The sequence below is a fragment of the Nelumbo lutea genome, chromosome 4 (genome assembly GCF_056320005.1).
Source record: "Nelumbo lutea isolate HS-2025 chromosome 4, American lotus-T2T, whole genome shotgun sequence".
NCBI classification, from domain to species: Eukaryota; Viridiplantae; Streptophyta; class Magnoliopsida; order Proteales; family Nelumbonaceae; genus Nelumbo; species Nelumbo lutea.
Window position 1 is genome coordinate 68,594,208 of NC_142687.1, and position 23,429 is coordinate 68,617,636.

Consider the following 23,429-nt stretch of genomic DNA (forward strand, 5'->3'; position numbering starts at 1 on the left):
ATACAGAGCCATGTCTCATGGAGATGCTGAAATGGTGTGGATAAAAATTTTGTTAGGAGAGTTGGGCTTTGCAGTAAACCTATGTCACTCTATTGTGACAACAAGGCTGCTATCAACATTGCTGCTAACCCAGTCCTCTATGATAGAACAAAACATATTGAAGTGGACAAGCATTTTATTAGAGAAAAACTTGTGAGCGGAGAAGTGTGCACTCCTTATGTTAGTTCAGAGGAACAACTTGCAGACATCTTCATGAAAGGCCTTCAACACGTGCGGCATAATAATTTGACAAGTTGGGCATGATTGACATCCATGTCCCAACTTGAGGGGGAGTGTTGGAATGTTAACTTTATTTATTATGTTTGCACTCTGCTGAGTTAGGGTCCGTTTGACAAATTAAAGCAGTTTTTTCATTGTTTTTTATGCTGTAACTTAAGTAGTGGCATAAGGGTCCTTTCCCTTCTAATTATGGTCGCCCTATATATATTAATATAAGCTAGCGCCGCCAGCACTGTAGCAAACTCCAAATCTCTCTCTTCTCTCCTCTCTTCCTCTTCTCTTCTCCTACCTCTCTTCTCCTCTGTTCGGCTGTTAATACATTCAAACACTCCCCCTCAAGTTGGGACATAGATGTCAATCATGCCCAACTTGTCACACAATCTATTATGTCACACATGATGAAGGCCCTTCGTGAAGATGTGTGCAAGTTGTTCTTCTGAATTGACATATGGAGTGTACACTTCTTAGCTCACAAGTTTTTTTCTAATAAAATGCTTGTCCACCTTAATATGTTTTGTTCTATCATGGAGGACTGGGTTAGCAGCAATATTGATAGCAACTTTATTGTCACAATAGAGTAGCATAGGTTTGTTAACTACAAAACCCAACTCTCCTAACAAGTTTTTTATCCATATGATTTCAACAACTCCATGAGACAGCTCTATATTCTGCTTCAGCACTGGATCTAGATACTACATTTTGCTTCTTTCTTCTCCAGGTGACTAAGTTTCCTCCCACAAAGGTATACAATACCCATTGGTAGATTTTCTATCATCGACTGCCCCTGCCCAATCAACATCTGTATACACCTCCACCTACAAATGCCCATGTTTCTGGAATAGCAAACTAGCTCCTGGGAACTTCTTAAGGTATCTAAGGATCCTTTCTACAGTTTCAAAGTAAGTTGTCTTAGGGTTATGCATGAAATGACTAAGGGCACCCACTACATAGGCAATATCAGTTCTAGTCCTAGACAAATATAAGAGTCTCCCTACAAGTCTGTGGAACTTCTTCACATCTTTCAAACACTCCCCTTGATTGTCTCCTAGCTAATGGTTAGGTTCAATGGGTGAATCAATTGGTTTCATCCCTAACTTGTCTGCGTCCTCTAATAGATCTAGTACATATTTCCTTTGGGAAATAAAAATTCCCTTTTGAGAGCGGTCGACTTCAATCCTAAGGAAATAGCGTAAAGGGCCTAGATCTTTCACCTCAAATTGTGTGGCTAGGAATTTCTTCAGCTTTTGTATTTTAGTCTTCCAATCGCTTGTGACCACTATGTCATCAACATACACAATTAAAGCTACAATTTTCCCTTCACCTTTCTTCATAGACAAAGCATGATCTGGCTAGCATTGTTTGAACCCCATCTGTTGTACAGTTAAGTGAAACTTACTAAACCAGGCCCGAGGTGATTGTTTCAATCCATATAATGATTTTTTTAACTTGCACACCTTCTTCTCACTACCTTTGGCACAGAAGCATAGAGGTTGAGTTATGTAAACCTCCTCCTCTAGGTCACCATTCAAGAATGCATTTTTAGTATCCAACTGGTGAAGTTGCCAGTCAAGATTACCTTTCAGTGAAAGGAGGATTTTGATCGAATTCGTCTTGGCTACTAGAGCAAAGGTCTCTACATAGTCTACTCCATATAATTGTGTAAACCCTTTGGCCACCAATATGGCTTTGTACCTTTCTACCGAACCATCAACCCTATGCTATACTGTGAATACCCACTTGCATCCCACTGGTTCCTTTCCTTCAGGAAAATCCACCAACTGCCAAGTGCCATTTTTGTGTAAGGCATTAATTTCTTCCTTCATTGCATTTGTCCATTCAGGTTTGGATAAGGCTTTTGCCACATTCTTAGAAATAGAGACACTGTTAACAAAGGAAAGGAGCACACGATATGAAGGTGAAATATGACCATAGGACACAAAGTGAGAGATAGAGTGATTAAAAGTACAAGATCTAACACCCTTTCTCTTAGCAATAGGAACATCAAGATCATTAATAGTAGGGGGATCACAATCAAGAGGTTTAGGAATTTCAATGGGAGCAAGTGTACCTTTCTCTACATAGTCTACTCCATATACTTGTGTAAACCCTTTGGCCACCAATATGGCTTTGTACCTTTCTACCGAACCATCAACCCTATGCTATATTGTGAATACCCATTTGCATCCCACTGGTTCCTTTCCTTCAGGAAAATCCACCAACTCCCAAGTGCCATTTTTGTGTAAGGCATTAATTTCTTCCTTCATTGCATCTGTCCATTCAGGTTTGGATAAAAATTTTGCCATTCTTAGGAATAGAGACACTGTCAACAAAGGAAAGGAGCACACGATATGAAGGTGAAACATGACCATAGGACACAAAGTGAGAGATAGAGTGATTAAAAGTACAAGATCTAACACCCTTTCTCTTAGCAATAGGAACATCAAGATCATTAATAGCAGGGGGATCACAATCAAGAGGTTCAGGAATATTAATGGGAGCAAGTGTACCTAGTTGACGAGGAGGATCTGCCACTAGAGAGTTTGATGATGTTGGTTGCACAGTTTTAGGTTCCAAGGCTCTTGAACTTTGCTGGCTCTTATGGAGGCAAAGAAAGACACAAAATGGAGGAGGATCAAGAAGCAGAGGTAATTGAGTTTGAGTATGGGTATGTTTCTCCTCCTCAACCCTACTCTCCCCCTGAGGAGAAATCGAGAAAAAAGGTTGACTCTCAAAGAAGGAGACATCTATGGAGACATAGTACTTGCGTGATACAGGATCATAGCAACGGTAACCCTTTTGAGATAAAGGGTAACCAAGAAACACAGAGAAAGACATGAAGATCAAGCTTACCACGAGTAGGAGACAAATCATGAACAAAGCAACGACACCCAAAAACACGCATTGGAATAGGGGACAAAAGTTGATGTGGGGCCTTATACTCTAGCAACTGAGATGGCATACGATTGATGATATATGCAGTACACATAACAACATCCATCCAAAAGCATTTCGGAACATTCATATGGAGTAATAAATCATGAACTACTTTGAGAAAATGATTTTTTCTTTCAGCAACACTGTTTTGTTGGGGTGTCCTAGCACAAAAGCTCCGATGAAGAGATCCACACGAAGCAAAGAACTCCGTGAGATCACTATGGAAGTACTCTTTTGCGTTGTCCGATTGGAAGATATGAATCTCAGTTTGGAATTGAGTGAAAATCATGTGTTGAAAATCTTTCACAATCTTTGGCACTTCCCCTCTTGATCACATAGGATAAACTCATGTATATCTAGAGTAGTCATCAATCAAAGTAATGAAATACTTATATCCAGTCTCACAATGTAGAGTAACAGGGCCCTAAACATCAGAATAGACATGAAAAGGAAATTCAGATTTTTTATTTCTTAAAGAAAAAGAATTTCTACAATGTTTGCTTAATTGACATGTTCAACACTGCAACTCACTAACTGACAAAAACTTAAATAACTCAAGAAACATAAATTTTAAAGACTCAAACGAAAGATGACCAAGACGATTATGTCACAAATAGGCTTGATTCTCACTAAATGAACTTAAGGACTCTAAAGCCACAAGACTGGCTTTGTTCTTCAACACATAGAGACTATCCACCATGCTTCCTCTACCAGTCGTCTTCCCCGAGGCTAGATCTTGAAACACACACACGAAGAAGGAAAGGCCATTGAAAAATTCAAGGAGTGGGTAATATTGCTAATGGAAAGTAAATTGATAGGAAATTTAGGAATACGCAACACATTAGAGAAGGTAAGACCAAGAGGAAGGGAGATGGTTCCTTGACTAGCTATGGTGGAAAATGACCCATCAGCCAGTCTCAACTTATCTCTCCCAGAGAGGAGGTTATATGCCTGGAATAAATTTGACTTACCAATCATGTGGTTTGAGGCTCTAGAGTCAATTATCCAAGGGGAATTAGATGTATGAGATGACATATGGAAAGTTGTGGCAGTGTTACCTAATGTAGACGCAAAGGAGGTAGAAGGAGTAGTGCTAGAGTCCTAGCGAAGTGTCCTACCATATAATTCCATGTAGTCACGAAAGGAGTTGATCTCTTCCTTGGGGTCAGAACCAGAGTGTCGCTCCTAGGGTACCATGGGACTAGTCTCTTGAGATGCCATATTTGCTGAATTATATTTCTTCTAACTCTGCTGGGTTGGCTTCTTACTCGGATCAAATGCTGATTATGCTGATTTCTTATTCAATTCTTGAGCTCATTTAGGCTTGCCATGAAGATCCCAACATGTGTCTCTAATGTGCTTGGACTTCTGACAGTGAGTGCACAAAGGCTTATCTTTGTCATCCACTCTCTTTTGTGAATCAATCTTTTTAAAAGAAATTCCGACATTTAAATTTGTACCCCCTCGGACAGCTAGTGCAACCGGCTCCCCCTCTATACAATTCATCACACTTCTTCTACTCTCTTCAGATTGAACGAAGGCATAAACTTCTTGAATTGAAGGTAAGTTCTTACTTCTTAAGATTTGTACCCCCATGGATTCATATGTAGGATTCAGCCCAAAAGAAAAACAAATACCTGTTGTTGGGAAACAAGTGACTTGTTGCCTTTGCATCTTCATCACACTTCTAATTCACATTTTGATAATGATCCAGTTCCTTCCAAATTGATGTCAGATCTGAGTAGTACACCAAGAGACTTCTCTCCCCCTGCTTGCAAGTGGAGGATTCAGCTTTTAATTGATATATCTTTGCATAATGCCTTTGCTCTAAATAGGTAGATTTGGCTTGTTCCCATATTTCACAAGCTGTTTCAGCCCATATAAATGTCTTCCTTGTGGCAGCATGGAAACCAAGAGCCATGACATCACCATGCTATTTTCTTGGTACCATCTATCATGTTCAACACTTCTAGTCTTTGGTTCCTTCACTTTACCATTAATATACCCTATTTTCCCTCTACCAATATGTAAAGTTTAATTCCCCTAGACCATTAAAGGTAGTTCAGTCCATCAAAGGGGATTACAGCCATGGGGAAACTCATATCCATTCCCCCACTCATTCCATTTTGACCTCTTGAAATTCCAAAAATTGCAGATGTCTCAGAAGACATGATTCAAACACTTTTCAGATCCTACACACACCTTATGTCCCTCCTGACACCAAGAAACAGTCCTAGAAACACACCAAAGATGCAGCCCACATGCACACACTGCAATCTGGACACAATCTGAATACAAACCAGCTTTGATTGTCCAAAAAAGAACAAGATTTTAGGTTGATTTCAGTGCTGTACTGCCCTAACAGTCACACTCCACCAACTTCCAGACCATCCAAACACATCGACCACCAGGAGGGGTCATAAAACAGTACCGTCACACAACAAATGTTAAAAAACAGGCCATCCACAACATACAGGTCTTCTATTTTCAGGTATGGGATCATACAATCCATAAAAAAGAGGTTAGAACCTCACAACTTCTCTGACGGCATTCAGCAGTCTTCATTCATTTGCTTGTACCAGTCGTAGGTCTGATACCAATCGTAGGTCAGCCTTTCTGACCTACGTAGGTCAGCCTTTCTGATCTCAGTTGAAAAAGACAGCAAGATAAGGAAGAGAGAACTTGTTCGATCTGCTCTCAGACCTAGTAGAACCGCTCTGATACCATATTAACGGAAGAAGAGAGAAGAAATAAGGAAGAAGAAGAGAAAGGAGAGAGAGGAGAGAAGGGAGAAGAGATGATAAAGGTTTTGGAGTCAACTAACTGAGTGGCAGTGCCAGCTTATATTACTATATATAGGGTGACCATAATTAAAAGGGAAAAGACCCTTATGCCCCTACTTAAGTTAGAGTACATAAACAATGATAAAAAACCACTTTAACTAGACCAAACAGACCCTAACTCAGCAGAATACATACATAAAAAATAAAGTAGGCATTCCAACAAAAACTTTGCTAGAGTTTGATTGCTTTACTACAGATGATATTGTAAGGAATTGGTTGAATATTGCAGAATCCTCAACATGTGAGTAAGATCAACCATTGCAATTGCATGGACACCATCTATTACTACAGCCATGCCCTATTAAGGGCATCTATGTAATTTCATATTGTTTTTTTTTTAAAGATCTAATAAAAGATTGAATTGGAGCTGGAGAGAGCTATGATTCTCCTTCTTTTCACTTTTCTTCTATCTTTTCTTCTTCTTATACTCTTATTCCTCTCTTCTCCTCTTTTTGTATTTTCTTGATTAAACTCAATACATATTGCTGATATAGTTTTCTTCTTAGTATCAAAGCAAGACCCCTTCTCTTAATATAGGTCTTTCTTTCAATGGAACTTGACAGTTTACCTCATGTCTTAACCACCTTATGATTATCCTTACCTTCAACTATAAGTTTTTGTATCTCAGTGACTTGCTCAATTTTAGTTCTTGAAGTACTACCATTTATTCGGCTTATATAGTCCTGAGTAGCAATCACCCCTCATGGTTTTAGAAAACTTCCTCAATACCTAAAGCTCCAGGATTACCTAGACTTCACCCATAAAAATTTAGTTTTAAAAGATTCCTTGGTGGTGGAGACCAGGTGCCTAGGCGCCTACATAGGCGTCGCCTTGACAGCTATTCTTGAATAAAGGCAATGCTTTGATCCAATGCACTACATTTATCATTATATTTTCTATTAATGTTTCTTTAGTAGAAGCTACATCCCTAAAATTTCTTGTGCTCCTTTTTGCCAAATGAGCCAAAAGCTAGCAGCTTTTGTACTTCTCCAAAAATTTTCCCTCTTCTTTTGGGTTGTGAGAAGACAATGTCCTTAAAGGGACTTTCCATGTCATTTGGAGCTATCCACTATTCCACTTGCACCCGAAAAGGTCAGAAGAACATTTTTATTAATGTTTTAAAAGATTCCTTGGTGTAGACCAGTCGCCTAGGCGCTTGCATAGGCGTCGCCTTGACAACTATGCTTGAATAAAGGCAATGCTTTGATCCAATGCACTACATTTATCATTATATTTTCTGTTAATGTTTCTTCCTTTTTGCCAAATGAACCAAAATCTAGCAGCTTTTGTACTTCTCCAAAACATTTTTCCTCTTCTTTTGGGTTGTGAAAAGACAATGTCCTTAAAGGGACTTTCCATGTCATTTGGAGCTATCCACTATTCCACTTGCACCCAAAAAGGTCAGAAGAACATTTTGGCCTTGTTAGTGATTTAAAAGGCTAGGTGCATGCATAGGCAAGGTGCATTTTAGGGTATGCACCTCACCTAGGTCCGAAGCACAAAACTTTCAAAATCTACATGCCTGGTGCACCTGGTGTGCCTTGTGCTTTAGCTCAAGTGTGTACCTTTTGAAAACTTGTGCATTTTTTTTCTGCTTTTTTATGCCCTAACCAATCCCCTCAAGGCAAGCCCAAACAAGCCCATATCAGGGTCTTAAAATTCTTAATCCCTATAGGAAAAGGTTTTATAAATTTAAGTGTCTTCTAAAAATTTATTTTATTAGGATGAGTGAATGAACAACATTAGCAAATATGGGGTTCTCTCCGCTTTGGTGAGCAAGCGAATTAGAACTCCGAAAACCCCATATTTGCTCATGTTGCTCATTCATTCATCCTAATAGATTCCTTTCCCTGGAGAGCCTTTCAGATAGAACAAAATCCGTTCTGCTGCTGCCATATAAGTATCTCTAGGAGCATGCATGAATTGGCTAATGCAACTGACAGCATACGCAATATCTGGTCTAGTAATGCACAGGTACAGGAGCTTCCCAAGAAGTCTCTGAAAAACCCCTTTGTCTTCCAACAGAGTTCCATCTGTAGCTGAAAGTTTGTGACTCATATCAATGGGAGTTGCAGCTGGTCTTGCACCCAGTTTTCCAGTTTCAGACAATAAATCAAGAACATATTTCCTTTGGGAAATAAGAATCCCATCCTTGGATCTAGCAACTTCTATGCCAAGGAAGTATCTCAACTCCCCCAGATCCTTAATCTCAAATTCTGTACCGAGGAAAGACTTAAGAGCCAGAATGCCTGAGGTATCATCACCAGTCACTATAATGTCATCAACATACACAATGAGATACACTGCCAAAGATCTACTTTTCTTCACAAACAGAGTATGATCCGACTGTGTCTGAACATAGCCGAATTTAACAAGTGCAGCTCTAAATCTCTCAAACCAGGCTCTAGGAGATTGTTTGAGACCATAAAGAGATTTCTTCAATCTGCATACCTTTCCTTGCATATCTTTCCCATACATCCCTGGGGGAAGGCACATGTAGACTTCCTCATGTAAGTCACCATTCAGGAATGCATTCTTTACATCTAACTGATAGAGAGGCCAATCAAAGTGAGCTGCCAGAGATAAAAGAACCCTCACAGATGTCATCTTGGCAACATGGGCAAAAGTCTCCAGGTAGTCAATCCCATATGTCTGTGTATACCCTTTTGCAACAAGCCTAGCCTTGTACCTCTCAATAGTTCCATCAGCCCTGTATTTAATGGTGAAAACCCACTTGCACCCAACCGGATCCTTCCCTTCAGGCAAATCCACCACCTCCCAAGTATCATTTGCATGTAGAGCATCCATTTTGGTTTCCATGGCATCTCTCCATTTTGGAATCCCAAGAGCTTCTGAGACAGACCTAGGGATGGGGTTAGAAGCAACAGAAGAGAGATAGGCAAAGTATGAAGGAGAAAGCAGGTCATAAGAAAGGTGTTTGGAAATGCAGTGTGCAGTACATTTCCGCTTCCCTTTCCTAACAGCAATGGGGACATCAAGGTCTAGAAAAGATGATTCCAAAGGAGTTGAAGCAGTACCTGCTATCTCATCTGTGATTGGGAATGTATGAGCTTCATCTGTTATAAGGGAAACCACTTGCTCACTCCTGGATCTCTGCCTTTGATACACTTTGGGATTATGGATAGGGCAAGGGGGTAAAGAAATAGGGTCCCCTGGACAAGAGGTATGAAGTGATTGATCCTCCTTTGACTCATTTGGTGAGGATATAGGTTTGTCAAGAGACTCAACTGGGACAAGAAGAGGAAGAGCAAAAACTTGTGACAGACTCTCCCCCTGTGGACAAAGTCCATCCTGAGAGGAACTATAAAAAGGAGAAAGTTCATTAAAGGTAACATCCATAAAGACATGTCGGGTGCCAATCTTTGGATCAAAACATCAATAACCCTTTTGTATGGGGGAGTAACCAAGGAAGATACATTTGTGGGCTTTCGGTTCAAACTTGTGTCTTTGCACACTTGGAATGTGAACATAGCAGGTACAACCAAACACACGAAGAGGAATTGGGAAGAGATCCTTGTCTGGATAAAGAAGACTGAAGGGGGATTTAAACCCTAGAACCCTGGATGGCATACGGTTTATGAGATAGGTAGCAGTAAGTACAGCATCACCCCAAAATCTTGTGGGAACATGTGAGGCAAACAAAAGGCTCCTTGCAACTTCAACAATATGTCTATTTTTCCTCTCAGCAACTCCATTTTGTTCAGGGGTTCTAACACAGGAGCTTTGATGAATAACCCCCATGTCTGAAAGATACAAGGATAAACTCTTCTCAAAGTACTCTTTTGCATTGTCAGATCTGAAAACCTTAATTCTGGTACCAAATTGAGTTAGAACAAGCTCATGAAATTGCCTCACAAGTCTTGGGACTTCATCCCGGGATTTCATTAAGTATATCCAGGTGAATCTAGAGAAGTCATCAATGAATAAGATAAAATATCTGTAACCCCCCATAGAGGATAAATAGTATGGCCCCCACACATCAGAGTGCACCTCACAGGGTAATTTTTTCTACAATGCTTTGACAACTGATAGGACTCACAATTGAGACTGGACACACTGACTTCCTTAAACAGTTTTGGAAACAAATGGCTTAAAGCAGAAAAAGGTAAATGACCCAACCGACAATGACTCAACATAATTTGACTAATAGACTCTGAAAAAGTAGAACCAAAAGCAACATTCTTGGGATGATCAAAGCATTGGCCAGGGGTGTCAAGCAAGTATATTTCATTCGCTTCATGGCCACTCCCAATCACCTTCTGAGACTTCAGGTCCTGAAATACACAGTGAGAAGGGAAAAATGTTACACAACAATTCAATGATTTGGTTAGGCTACTTACAGATAACAAATTGGTATTTAATTTTGGCACATGAAGAGTGGAAGGTAAGAGTAAGGAGTCTGTAGCCTTGACAGTTCCCTTGCCGGAAATAGGGGCAAGAGAACCATCAGCTAAGGTGATTTTGTCATGGCTAGGAAGTAAATCATATGAAACAAATAAAGTGGAAATGTTGGTCATGTGATCAAAAGCACCTGAGTCTATGATCCAAGGGGTTTTGTGTTTACCTGAGGTGGATGCATGGTTAGCGGAAGCCCTTATACCTGAGTGAGCAAAGGCAATGGTGGCTGAACTTCCAGAAGGGATGGATGATGAAGATGCACCTTCAAGCTGACTGATCATCCTTCCAAACTTCTCATATTCAGCTTTCATGGCTGCCAACTGTGCACTGGTAGATTCAACCTCTATATCTGTGCCTGTGGCTGCATGTGCACTTCCTGTCTTTCTACTATCATTCTTCTTCTGGAATCTGATAGGTACAAGATTGGGATGCAACTTCCAGCACTTGTCTTTTGAATGTTTCGGCTTCTTACAATATTCACACACCACTTCTTTCCTTCTTGAGCCACTGTGAGTTTCTGTAACCCCTTCGGGTTTAATTCCCATATTTGCAAAATGATCATTAATACCAACTCCTTGAACCTGCACTTGCCTTCTACTTTCTTCACTGCTGACCAGAGTATATGCTTGTGACAATGAAACATCTTCCTTGCACAAGATGTTTTGCTTTGTAATATCATATTCAGAATTGAGCCTTGTCAAGAACTCAAACACCCTATTCCGTTCAACCAATTTCCTATATGTTTTAGCATCCTTAGGGGTATCTGAAGTCACAGCCTCTATCAAATCAATCTCTTGCCATATAGATTTTAAGATTGAGAAGTATGCTGCAAGTGACTTCTCCCCCTGTCTTAGATTTTTCACATCATTTCTCAGTTTGTAAGCTCTAGCAACATTCAACTTCTGGGAATAAGTCTCTGCAACACTATCCCAGATCTCTTTAGCCGAATTCATCCATAGATATTGTTGACTGATCTGTGGCTGCATTGAGTTCACAAGCCACCCAATCACAGTGTAGTTTTCTTGTACCAATCTCTCATAAGATGGATCATCCTCTGGAGGAGCTTTCTTGCTCCTAGAAATAAAACCCCATTTTTCTTTGCTACAAATATGGATTTTCACTGATTGTGACCAAGCTAAGTAATTGGTCCCATCAAGCTTGACTGTAGTTACAGCTAGCATAGAATCGGTTGGGGTTCCCAACATCTGCCCATATTCAGCAGTATTCTTGTTTTCAAAGTTTGAGAAATCCATTATGCAAAGTTCGGTGATAGTTCTTTTCTTTTTTGTTTCAGCCTCCAAAAGACACCCAGCAACCTCCAAACACAAGATATTTCTGATTCTAACAGCCGATGTCCCAAGAGGAAGACAAAAGAAATACAGTCCTTGAGAGACCTTCTGTCGAACACTCAGTGTGCAATACTTAACAGCCCACTGTTTACTGTTTCAACCTTCAAAGTATAGGGCACTGTTTACTATTTCAGCCTTCAAGAAGGGCCTGGAATGAAGATGAGACTAATACCTCTTAGTTTTAATAGTCTCAGCGACTTCCCAACCCAATAATCAGCCGAATAGGACCTCCAAAAACAACCCAGAAATTTCTGGGTAGGAGCAGTCCAGCAACAGTGGCCGAATGAAGCAGTCTCAGCAGCAGTGATTCCAGGGGTATTTCGGCTACTTGACAGTCCATAAAAGAGATAAAAACAACCCAAAAATCTTTGGATTAAGTTAGACCAGAGGATAGCCGAATAGTAGCACTGTTTCCAAGGAAACTTCGGCCCTTTTAACAGTCCAGAACAGTGAAAAATTAACCCAGAAACAACTGAGCAAAGACTTACAGTAAGAGAGTCTCTGGTTTGTACAATAAACCAGGCCGAACACTTGTCCTCTAGGATGACTTCGAAAAACCCTTTTCTCCGATTTTAAATCAGGCAAAGCAACTTGTTCTCTGATTTTTCTTGTTCACCGAACCCTTCTCCAAGTGTGTAGAAGCTTGGGAACCCTCCAATGACCTCCAAGAATCAGGCGGATGACTGTAAACTCTCAGCCCTAGAACCTCTTCATGTAGTTGGCTGGACTAGAACCACATGAGGGACACGCCAAGCAGTGGCCTGCTCTGATACCAAGTTGAAAAAACAGTCCTAGAAGTAGGGACTGTGTTTGAAACAAAGGAAACTAGCAAGATAAGATTAGAGAAGAAGAGAGAGCTGCAGCAAGGAGAGTTAGAGGATGAGAGTTTCGAACATAACCTCCCTCTAACTCTCTAATACACTTTTATTAAGTTAATCTTTTAGTAATTACAAGAGAGGTCCTTAGTTGGACAAGAAATTACAAAAAGAGGAACATAAAAGAGTATGGGCCCAGAATAAGGCCCATTACAGAGAAGAACATAAAGATAACATACAGTAACAGCCTATGGGCCATTCGGCCCATCTTCTCTACACAAATGTTTTGCATGTCCCTAAGCTTCCTATAAATCTATTGCCCATTAGTACCTTTAATATGTCTTTGAACTGCAGTGTAACCTTCTTTCTTCACTCTTGTGTGTTTTAGGATTTGAGTCAATTAGTCTGTTGAGTCAGTCAACTTAAAGCCAAGTTTACTTGTGGCATAACTGTCTTGATCATTTGTCATTTGAGTCTTTGAAATTTCTATTAGCTACTTTGTTTAAGTCCATTTCAGTATCAAATTTGCAATTTCAAACATGTCAACTGAGTAAACATTGTAGAACTTTTTCTTCCCATCGTAGTATTTTGATGTTTGGGGCCCCATTACTATAGCCTCTAAAGGTGAGTATAAGTATTTTATTAGTTTGATTGATGACTACTTTAGATATACTTGGATCTATCTTGTACATTTCAAGGAAGAAGTTCCAAGAATTGTAAAGGAATTTCAAGTAGTGGGCTAATTCAAAATAAAATACTTATGGTTCTTCGATATGTGAACAAACCGTTACAGAAGCTCTACAGCTGGCTAGGGAATTGTGCTTGACATTCGCATCGATGCAATGATCGGCTAGGCAAGGGGTGAATAGAATAGATTTGTATTTGGAGATCATCCCCCAGGACGGTTATATGCAAGTATATATATGATATTGGGGCTTAGCCTATCTCTCAATGGAGGTGTTTGACATGTCTTGTACTAATAGTCATTTTGTTTCCATACATGAATAAATTTTCTGGTTACCAATAAAAAATGTCTTGTACTATAATCAATTGGAGTGAGAGACTCTTTGAGGGCTGAGGTGTTAGCAGCTTTGGAAGGGGTACAAAAGGCCAAAGATCTTAATGTCAAGAAATTGATTATAGAGGGAGATTCTGTGATCGTAGTGGACTGGCTAAAAGAAGACACCTCTAAGATGTGGAGTTACAGTAATGAAAAGAGAAAGTCCAAATGGCTGATCAAGAATATGGAAGTTCAGTATACTTGGGTAAAGAGAAATGCCAACTCCTTTGCCAATGGATTAGCTAGGCAAGGGGTTAATAGGGTTTCTGTGTTCTGGGCTCAGTTATAATTGTTGTTTTCATCAGTTTGGGTGCATTCCCAACTTCTGGGGAGTTAAGATACCTTAGCTCCTCTTCTTTGTAAGTTCACTACTATTTAATGAAATCTGTTGTTATTGATAAAAAAAAAAAAGTCCAAAATGAATATAAATCCTGAATCATTGACAAGGATGACTCCTTTGTAGAGCTGATGTACATGATTGACAACATTCCTGCATTTGGGAAATGGCTCCAATTCTTCTTTGCATTAACTTGATCTTGGTAAAGACGTGGAAAATATATAGAAATTCATGTTGCTTTTGCTTAATTTTGAAAATTTAGCTTGGCTTGTAATATCCTAATTCAATATAAATTGTTATCCCCAAAATGAACCATTATCTATTGCCTGTCCTGGCTATCTGGCATCTTGGGAGGGGGATGAGTGGATTCAGATGTCCCATCTGGCATTCTCATGCTTGCCAGCCTGATACTTTACCATTGCACCATGCAATGACGACATCAGTCTTCAGCATGGGAAGAGCTGTTTCTTTCTTGCTTTCATTTGGGGGATGGTGTGTGATTCCATTCACCAGCATAAATAAGTGCTTTTCAAAACCATTCTGAATATTCATCCCTGTGAGGGTTCTCAAACCCAAATTGTTTTACCATGGTCATGAGACAGATCTTCTGTTATACATCCTAGCTTTGATTTTACTTTTCATACTCTGGTCTTTGGTTTTACATTCCTTTAGAACTGGAAAGCATTTGCAATTAACAATGTTTCTTCCAGACTCTTGCTGCAACTAATATGGATGATCAGGAGTTGACAGAAAGCATGCAAAAACTGCTTATTGTAATGCAACGTCTGGATGATAAAATTGCTCCCATGTTAGAAGCAGATGGAGAGTACTTCAATGAGAGGTAAGCCAAGTCTGGAACCCCATGAATAACTGGTAAGCTTGACTTAGTGTGCTTTCATTTCACGAGTCACACAAATGGTTAAATTTCATATATGTTATGTAATCATGTTACATAATGTTGATTAATTAGTTTCCCTAATATAAAATGTGACTTACATGCTGCTGAGTAACCAACTCATGCACAGATCAGGAAAACATGACCCAATCATATTTCTAAGTTGAGCAGAGCCATTTGATGCCATGGACCATGATTCAATGGACCTATCAGTACTTAATTCATCGAAATCATGAGTTTATATGCTGACTTACCATCTTTTCTGATAGTTGTACTGGAAAGTTTGGCTCATGGAGCTCTCTAACATGATGTGTATCAGGTGGGGTTTTCTCTCACGTGCTGGTTTTTGGGATAAAAGTCACTTGATGAGACAAATTGAGAAGTATGTGGTTATGATTGACATTCTCCAATCTGGAATTTCTTCCATGTCTTTCATTTATTCTTTCCCAAATGTTAATTTTGGTTTCTCCTTTCCCCTCCATTTGCAGATATGCGGATATATACACCTCTAGAGTTTCGAATTTCCTACATTATACACCATTCATGTATTTCCGCTCTCAGGAACAGGTAAACCAACCATGCTTTTCTTGAATTTTCAACAGGCTGGCTTCTTTAAGTCGAATGGATTTTGAACTGAATTCATGACGAGGAAAATCCAATCAGAGTATTCTTATTTTGTGTCTCAGTGAACATGCTAGAAACATCTGTTATTGTGTAATATTATCTAATCATAATGCTGGCGATTTCCAATACATGGAGTGCAAAACCACTGAGAAATATTAACCTTCACAAATACAGATATCACTGAGAAATATCTGTTATTGTGTAATATTCTCTCCTGATTTATCAGGAAGTACGAATGCATAATATTAACCTGTTACACTTCCATTAAACTTCATCTTTGCATTTTAATTTCACCATTTTTTGTATGTACATAATAAGATCTTTTTTACCTGTTGCAGATGCTTGCACATGATTCATATTACTACTATCCTCCACATCTAAACGGATTTGTAGTTGATAGTCCTAGCAAATCTCCTCAAGAATTATAGATTTGGAGTACGCAAGTGGTAGTGGTGATGATTATGACATTGAATTGAATGCCATATTGATCACTCGTGAAGGGCACTTGGAAACATTTTATCCATATTGTACATATTCTTATTGTATATGTGGCTTATTTTGTAGGTGGCATTTCTTATGCTGCATTTTATTGTTTGCATAGAATCTATGGCATTTCTTATGCTGCATTTTATCGTCCTTGGATCCCTTTCATGATGACCACTCATGAACTCTCTAGGTTGGATGTGTATCAGATTCCTACACCAGGAATTCTTGATGGGCACGTAAACACTTTCCTTCATCTACTTGCTTATTTAAGCATAAATGAATAGCTATGCATACGGATCAATGTTTTTATCTGGGTTTTATTGATTTAACCGTCAGGATTGCTAATTTCTTGCAACAGTGAGCCAACCAATAGTAGGCAGGAATGGCAGCGGGACGGATTTGGGGAGGGTTTTGTAAATTTTATATCCTATTATTCATCTCCCTATACCTTCCCAATCCGAATCCTCCCCAACCCTACCCTTCTTGCATTTTAGAGGGGTAATTCAGATTGACAGGTTGGGTCCAAAATCCGCATCTAATTTATCCATCTTCTTAGGCCTCCCAACCCATACCCTCAAAACCTTTGGTGGTTGAATTTTCAGAATCCCTATCCTCCTTGCAAATGAAAATGCAAAACCCTTACTGACCTTACCCTTTCCACATTTAAGGGTGGGGTAATTCGGGTTGGTGGGTTGGATCCAAAATTTGCATCTAATTTTTTATTATATATAAGCAATTGATCAGTAAAATATCATGAACAAACATCAACATTTCTACTTTTTTGATTAAAATATGTAAAAATACATAATCTATTAATTATCTTTCACATGAGATGCAAAATATTATTAATTCAACACCCAATACATAAGTTCATATCCCTTTTAACAATGTATGAATCGTGAGGGTTGGGATGCTCTAGCTTAAAACTGTATTGTATATGGGTTGGAAAATTCCAAAACCTGTCCCCACCTCGAAACCCATTTTTCAAATAAAATGCCACGCCATCAAGGTGGATAATAGTAGAAATTACCATCGCCAATGGTAGGTCTTGAGGTTCTGTTTGGTTTTAGTCAAAATTGGAATCGGAATGACCTGTTCTCCATAACTGTTTGGTTCAGGCTGGAATCGGATTCGAAAGCTGATTTGGCTGAAATAAATTCTCATTACTAAGGGAGGGAATGGCTATTCATACAAACAGGGAATGCCATTTCACCAAGAATCCAAATCTTCCAATTCCACCCAACCAAAACGGTTGGAATAGGAATGAATTCTAAACCCCTATTCCAACGAACCAAGTAGAACTGGTTGACCTTCTATCATGGTTTTCAAAACTGAATCGGACCCGAAAAATCAGGAATCGGTCACGTTTTACCCTAGAATCATTATTTTCCCAAAAAACCATTGATTTGGTCAGCAACCACTGACCCAGGCAGTCAAACTGTACGAATCATTCAATGGTTTGGCCTTTTATTATTTTTTTTATTTTTTGTTAGAATGAACATCCATTCAATTCAAACGGTCTGATCATTTGACCCGAGAACCGGACCCCAAACGGTTTATTCTTCGGTTCGATTTTAAAAGCCTTCCCTTCTATAAACCAGTTCACGGATCGAGCTAAAAATTAAAAAAAAAAAAAGAAAAGAAAATCTGCAAGAGATTTTTGCAACTACACCGTGAGATCAACGAAGCGTTATCTCGTGAATGTGCAATATACTGCTATTTGCCCCTTTTTATCAGACACCACTTTTGGAACGATAAGTTATAATGTAATTTAATAATTTTGTGCAATATACCTGGCCTTCTTTTGGTATTTATTTGCGTCACCATGCAAAAGTCGCCCAAGTTTCGAGTGGGGATTGCGTATTTTTCATTTCCATCATTTCATTTTCTAATGACTAATGAGTAATGAGTAATGACTAATGCTTTTTGTCCTGTGTTATTTACTCATTTTTAAAAACAGAAGCCAGACTCGGAAATTGATGGCCAAGACTTCCAGGTGTCCATTCCCATTGTTTTTGCGACGCCATCTCCGGCGATTATTGACCTGAATATTCCACGGAATAAGAATAGCCTGACCCACAAGCAAATCTCAATTGCTTGTTCTCGTTAACCATCTCCATCTATGATTTTTTTCCCAGTTGGAGCCTTTTAATTGATGGCTCTACTGCTGTTGGTTAACTAATTGCTGCTCTGTTTATCAAGATTCTTCTACCCTTCCTCTTCTCCTGTGATTGTTTTCCTTTTCTTTTTAAAAATTTCAGAAAATCTTGAATGCGTTTCGAATTGGATGGATAGTGAACCGCTCCTCCACTCCCAAATAAACCAAAATCTTGTCAAAGATGGAGAAATCTCATTCGAGAGTCCTCAATCACTGAAAAACAAAGTCACCTTGGACTTGGAAGAAATCGAAAATCAATTTGGTGATATCGTCTCTATATCCTCTTATCAGCTCGAAGGACCTTCAACGGAATTCGAACCACCGGATGCCCGTAAAAAGGCCGGTCTCCACCGCTCCAAGACAGCCCCGGCCATGGCAGTCATGCGAGACCTAAAAAAGAATCAGACCCAGATGCAGGAACCACAGCTCGAGTCCAGTTCGATCATCAGACAGGCCTTGTTCTTCCTCCTAGTCTATCTCTCTCTCGGCGTCTTAATCTACTCTTTCAACCGCGACCTGTTCTCCGGCATCGAGACCCACCCCGTCGTAGACGCGCTCTACTTCTGTATCGTCACTATGTGCACGATTGGCTACGGCGACATCGCTCCTCTGACCCCGGCAGCCAAAGTCTTCGCTTGTGGGTTCGTACTGGTGGGGTTTGGCTTCATAGATATATTGCTTAGTGGGCTTGTGAATTATGTCCTTGACTTGCAGGAAACCATGATCTTAACGAGTATTCAAGTCGGTGGAAGCCACAGAGATGGTGGGTTCTCGGCCAAGGACTACATTTTTGATGTTGAGAAGGGAAGGATGAGGATCAGGATGAAGGTGGGTCTGGCATTGGGGGTGGTCTTATTGTGTATTGGCACAGGGTTTATGTTTCTGTGCTTTGTGGAGAATCTGGACTGGGTTGACTCGGTTTATTTGGCGGTTATGTCTGTTACGACAGTTGGATATGGGGATAGGGCCTTTAAGACTTTGTCCGGGAGGTTGTTTGCTTCGGTTTGGCTTCTCTTGTCCACCCTGGCGGTGGCCCGGGCATTTCTGTTTTTAGCGGAGGCGAGGATTGATAAGAGGCACAGGAGAATTGCCAAGTGGGTTTTGCATCGGGACATCACAATTGAGGACTTGCTTGCAGCTGATGTCAATAACAATGGCTTCATCAGGTTGGGTCTTCTGTTGTCATTTTCTTCTCTTTTTCTCCACTAATTTGATTTCCACATATTTCATGTTTTCAGAAGTTCAGAATTCTGGAATCATACTAGTTCAACCTGAAGTTCTTTCTGGAATCATATGGTTATAGTCTATCAATTTCAGTTTCTGGTAGTGATAACTATCTTCTGGTAATTTTGCAAAATTGGACTAGCGTAGATTGAGTTAAAGTGACTGTATCTTCCAGAGGGCTCTGACTGTTGTTTAATTTTTGCAAATTTGTTTGATTTTAAACTCTTTAGGTCCTTTTTATGGTGTTATTACTTTTGATCTTAAAAGAGTGCTGTTGGGTCTTCATTGGTGCCAAATGGTAATTGTAGTAGTTGAACTTTAGACTTCGGAGCAAACAGCAATCTTTTTTCCCCAGTAAATTGCTACGTGGCCTTATATCAATGCAGTAATATTGTGTGTTTGAATAACATTCTTGTGTCTTTTTATCTGTTCTTTTAATTTTTGTACTTTATTTTGACTTGGAGAGTTTGGTATAAATTTTCTGTCTATTGATTCTGATAGTAAAGCCTATTTTGTTACCTCTAGCAAGCAAATCTCTGCAGACCCAAGCAAATTATGTTGAAGATATCCTCAGATAGGAAGCCATTTCTTATGTGTAGTTTTGGAATGATTCTCATTTTCTGGCATCAGCAATACCTCTAGAAGTTTCCTGGTTATCTGGGACAGATCACAGGTGCTTCTGAGACATCTTGATCTGGTGGGAGTACTTATCTTTAAGAAATTGCCCAAATAAATTGTTAGGCCACACCATCTTAAATTGAACAAAATTCAGCATATTGCTGAGTTGAAAATATTGTATCAGCATTAATGTTGAGATGCCCAGTACAAACATCTATGCTGGATGTTTCCTTCTGTCTCTTTATAGCATGACTTTGTGTCTTTCAATTTTTGCATCAATGCTGTACTTGGAAGTTGAGGGTTGACAACTATGACCAGAGCATGAAATACTTCACATTTTTCTGTCTGCATTTTAAGCATTCTAAGTGATTGCTTTTGGAAAAATTAAAAAAAGAAGTATACCCAGTGATTTGGATTTCTGAATAGGCTCTTTTCCAAAACTTTCACCATATTTTTCCAGAGCAAATGATTTGTTTCTAGGTGTTACAATAGTGGTTATCAACAGATATTGGTCAGATGCAACCGACTGTGATCTGAGATAAAGAATGCAGTATTAACACTTTAACAGTAGGAAACTAACAAATTTCAAAATATTATGCATAATTACAAATGGCCTAGACTAACGAAGGTATCTTATTCAACTAGTTTTTACTTGGATGGATTTCCATCAGGTTATAAATGTTTATGTAGAAAATAGAGAGGTATTGAATCCCAAAATCCTCTATATCATCACAATTGTTTACTGAAATAGAAGATAGTTGATCTTCTGTCCAAGTGGTTAATTTTCACTCTCATCATCATACAACAATTAAGTTTCTTGCCTCATGACTTCTGCCTTCAGGAATCAGACTTATTTACCAAAAAGGTAAAAAGAAAAATAATCTCTTACTCTATCCACGAGTGATAAGTTTACAAGCTTTAATCCTTAGAATTTGTGATTTTTTTGAACTTAAAAAAGCATTAAACATAGAACATTTAAATTCAACCACAACCAATTCAGTTTCCATTTTATTAAGAAACTGAATTTAATAACTCACCTATGAAATATAGGGCATCTTTTACAACCAATGTTTGTATTGCACAGGCACCACTCCAATGCCTTGGATTTTGCTTAACCTGTGCACTCTCCCATGTGATGGACCTTGGCACAAGTTGGGCCTCTTAACTATTTTAATTATGGTTTATCCTTGCAACCTGACCCAACCAAATCTACAAATGGGAGAGCTTAGAACAATTACACTTGAATGAAGTCTGCAAAGCACAATATTTACATCATAAATTATATTGGCATCCATATATGGCTCTAGTAGGGGCCATTATTTGGAGTATGAAGGTTGGTTGTTATCAAGTCCACTCCCAAAATCCTGGATAGCTGGGACCATATATGTCTCTAATTTTACAAATGAAAGTGTTATTTATCATTTGAATGGTTTAGCAACAATACCTCATGCAACCAGGGTTGTATGGATCCATTAGTCTTCCTAGAAGAGATACTCTAGGAAAAATTGTTGAGGATTAAATAATTTTATTTTAACAACTCTTTAACTTGATATTTTCTGTGACAGTTTACCATGCTTGGTTATCTTTGTTGTAAGATCTCTCCTAGTAGTATCCATAGTATAGTTGAACCATGTTCCCTGCTAGGCTATCTAGATACCATTTTTTTCTGTTTTACTCCATTTCTGCTAAAAGCATGGATTAATATTGCTTTTAATGTATAGTTTATCTTCCAATCATTAATTAACTTCTTTTGTTATTCAGTCCTATTAGAAAGACCTCTAATTCTCAATTTTCCTACAGTAAATCTGAGTATGTAATCTACAAACTCAAGGAGATGGGAAGAATTTGTGAGAAAGATGTATTACAGATCTGCAATCAGTTCAACAAGCTCGACCCCAACAATTCTGGGAAGATAACGCTGCCTGATATATTGGAGAGATACAGATATGGGGAAAAATTGGAGACGTAAGTGAAGGTTTGAAGGGTGGTATATGTATATAATTTTCCAATGACATTTTACCTAAGTTGCATATGGCCTGTCAATGTCATTTGATGATTGCAACTTAAAAACGAGAAAAAAAAGCATTCATTGGAAGCAAATCAAATTGTAAATGAGCATGGGTTGATTCATTGTTTGGAAGCAAATCAAATTGTAAATGAGTACGGGTTGATTCATTATATTCTTTTTAATCTCTCTTTTATGCTACAATTGGACTTGTAAATGATTTCAATGCTTATCATGCATTGCTGGAGCTTAGTCATCTTAATTAGGATATCGATTTTGAATACGGTGAGTGTAAAGTGGCAGCATAATTTGACTCTCATTTCTTTACAGAGTCAAACTAAGGATAAGTGGTCTGCTCATGCAGAGTAATTGGCAATTGCACAGTACTGATTGGTGACCAAATAGCACATGGCCTCACTGTTTTTGTAGTTCAAACTTCAAAGTACAACACTTTGTTGAGGAAATTATTATCGTTATTGGTAAGATACTAAGATCATCAAATCTTCCATAGGGGGGCCTATTTTTCCAATGTAAGGATCGTTGTGCAAACTTTGGGTCCTAGACTCTATAATTTCTATGTAAAAATTGTTGGAAGGGTTAGAATCCATCATATGGATGGCCAAACCATGTTAGATGGTTAGGCAAATTTTCAAAATTTCCTAATCCTTTTAGGAATTGAATTCGTTATATTTTGTAAAATAAATATAACAAATATATTATATTTATTATCAGATTTCAAACACAGTTGAAATTTACTATCGACAGTTTAGGTTTCCATCAGAGAGAGTGTAAACCCTATCGTTCACTTTGTCTGACAAAGGGGCCGATCTAATCATTAAGATCACCGACTTAGGTGAATTCTCATACTGCCCTAACATACTCAAGTTTTGACCCTTAATAGATCTCACTAATTGGCATATCAAAGACAGCCCAATCAAATACCTAGTGTAGTACCATAATCAAGTCTATGGGTTATGTATAATTTTTCAGTTTTGCCCATCAATCTCCAAGGTCTAAAACATAACTAGAAAATGGTATAGGTTCAATGTTTCATCCAAACCACACTGCATGTGCTTTGGTTCTAACCCTAGTAGCTAAGAAAAACTACCACAACTTCTTTGACAGCACATTAGTGTTAGCCTCGATAGGATAAATTCCCCAAATCTATCCAATGGCTGAGAACATTCTAAACTAACACAAGTCTCGTAAACATCCAGTTTAAGGGGTAATTACAGAGAAACAAACCAATGTCAACATGAAACAATAATGTACCTTCATTCGTTTACAATAAATGTATATGTATATCAATCTTATTGGATTTAAGGGCATATACACTATCTAATAGATGTATCTTTTAACTATGCTCATAGAAGAGAGGGCTTT

At 38.8% G+C, this 23,429-nt stretch overlaps 2 protein-coding genes across 3 annotated transcripts in view; both read left to right on the forward strand.

Annotated features, from left to right (window-relative positions):
• The window catches only part of LOC148860981 (HAD-superfamily hydrolase, subfamily IG, 5'-nucleotidase), a 70,361-nt gene extending 54,161 nt beyond the window's left edge, over window positions 1-16,200 (forward strand). For both annotated transcript variants that reach the window (XM_088940897.1, XM_088940898.1), the window contains 4 exons: window positions 14,747-14,877; window positions 15,251-15,313; window positions 15,420-15,498; window positions 15,894-16,200. In XM_088940897.1, the coding sequence (XP_088797023.1) occupies window positions 14,747-14,877; window positions 15,251-15,313; window positions 15,420-15,498; window positions 15,894-15,983 (363 nt within the window). In that variant the 3' untranslated portion in view covers window positions 15,984-16,200. The remainder of the gene's footprint in view (window positions 1-14,746; window positions 14,878-15,250; window positions 15,314-15,419; window positions 15,499-15,893) is intronic.
• Window positions 16,201-17,721: 1,521 nt separating this feature from the next.
• LOC148860982 (two-pore potassium channel 5-like) lies at window positions 17,722-22,247 on the forward strand. The gene is made up of 2 exons (XM_088982595.1): window positions 17,722-19,365; window positions 21,842-22,247. Exons 1-2 carry the CDS (start codon window positions 18,329-18,331, stop codon window positions 22,008-22,010), a joined length of 1,206 nt encoding a protein of 401 aa, XP_088838721.1. The 5' UTR covers window positions 17,722-18,328; the 3' UTR covers window positions 22,011-22,247.
• The last annotated feature ends 1,182 nt before the right edge of the window (window positions 22,248-23,429 follow it).

Excerpts from the sequence above, each read along its gene's own strand:
- LOC148860982 (XM_088982595.1), top strand. The coding sequence starts at position 18,329 with ATGGATAGTGAACCGCTCCTCCACTCCCAAATAAACCAAAATCTTGTC. Across the intron at positions 19,366-21,841 it reads AATAACAATGGCTTCATCAG|TAAATCTGAGTATGTAATCT; the intron begins GTTGGGTCTTCT and ends ATTTTCCTACAG.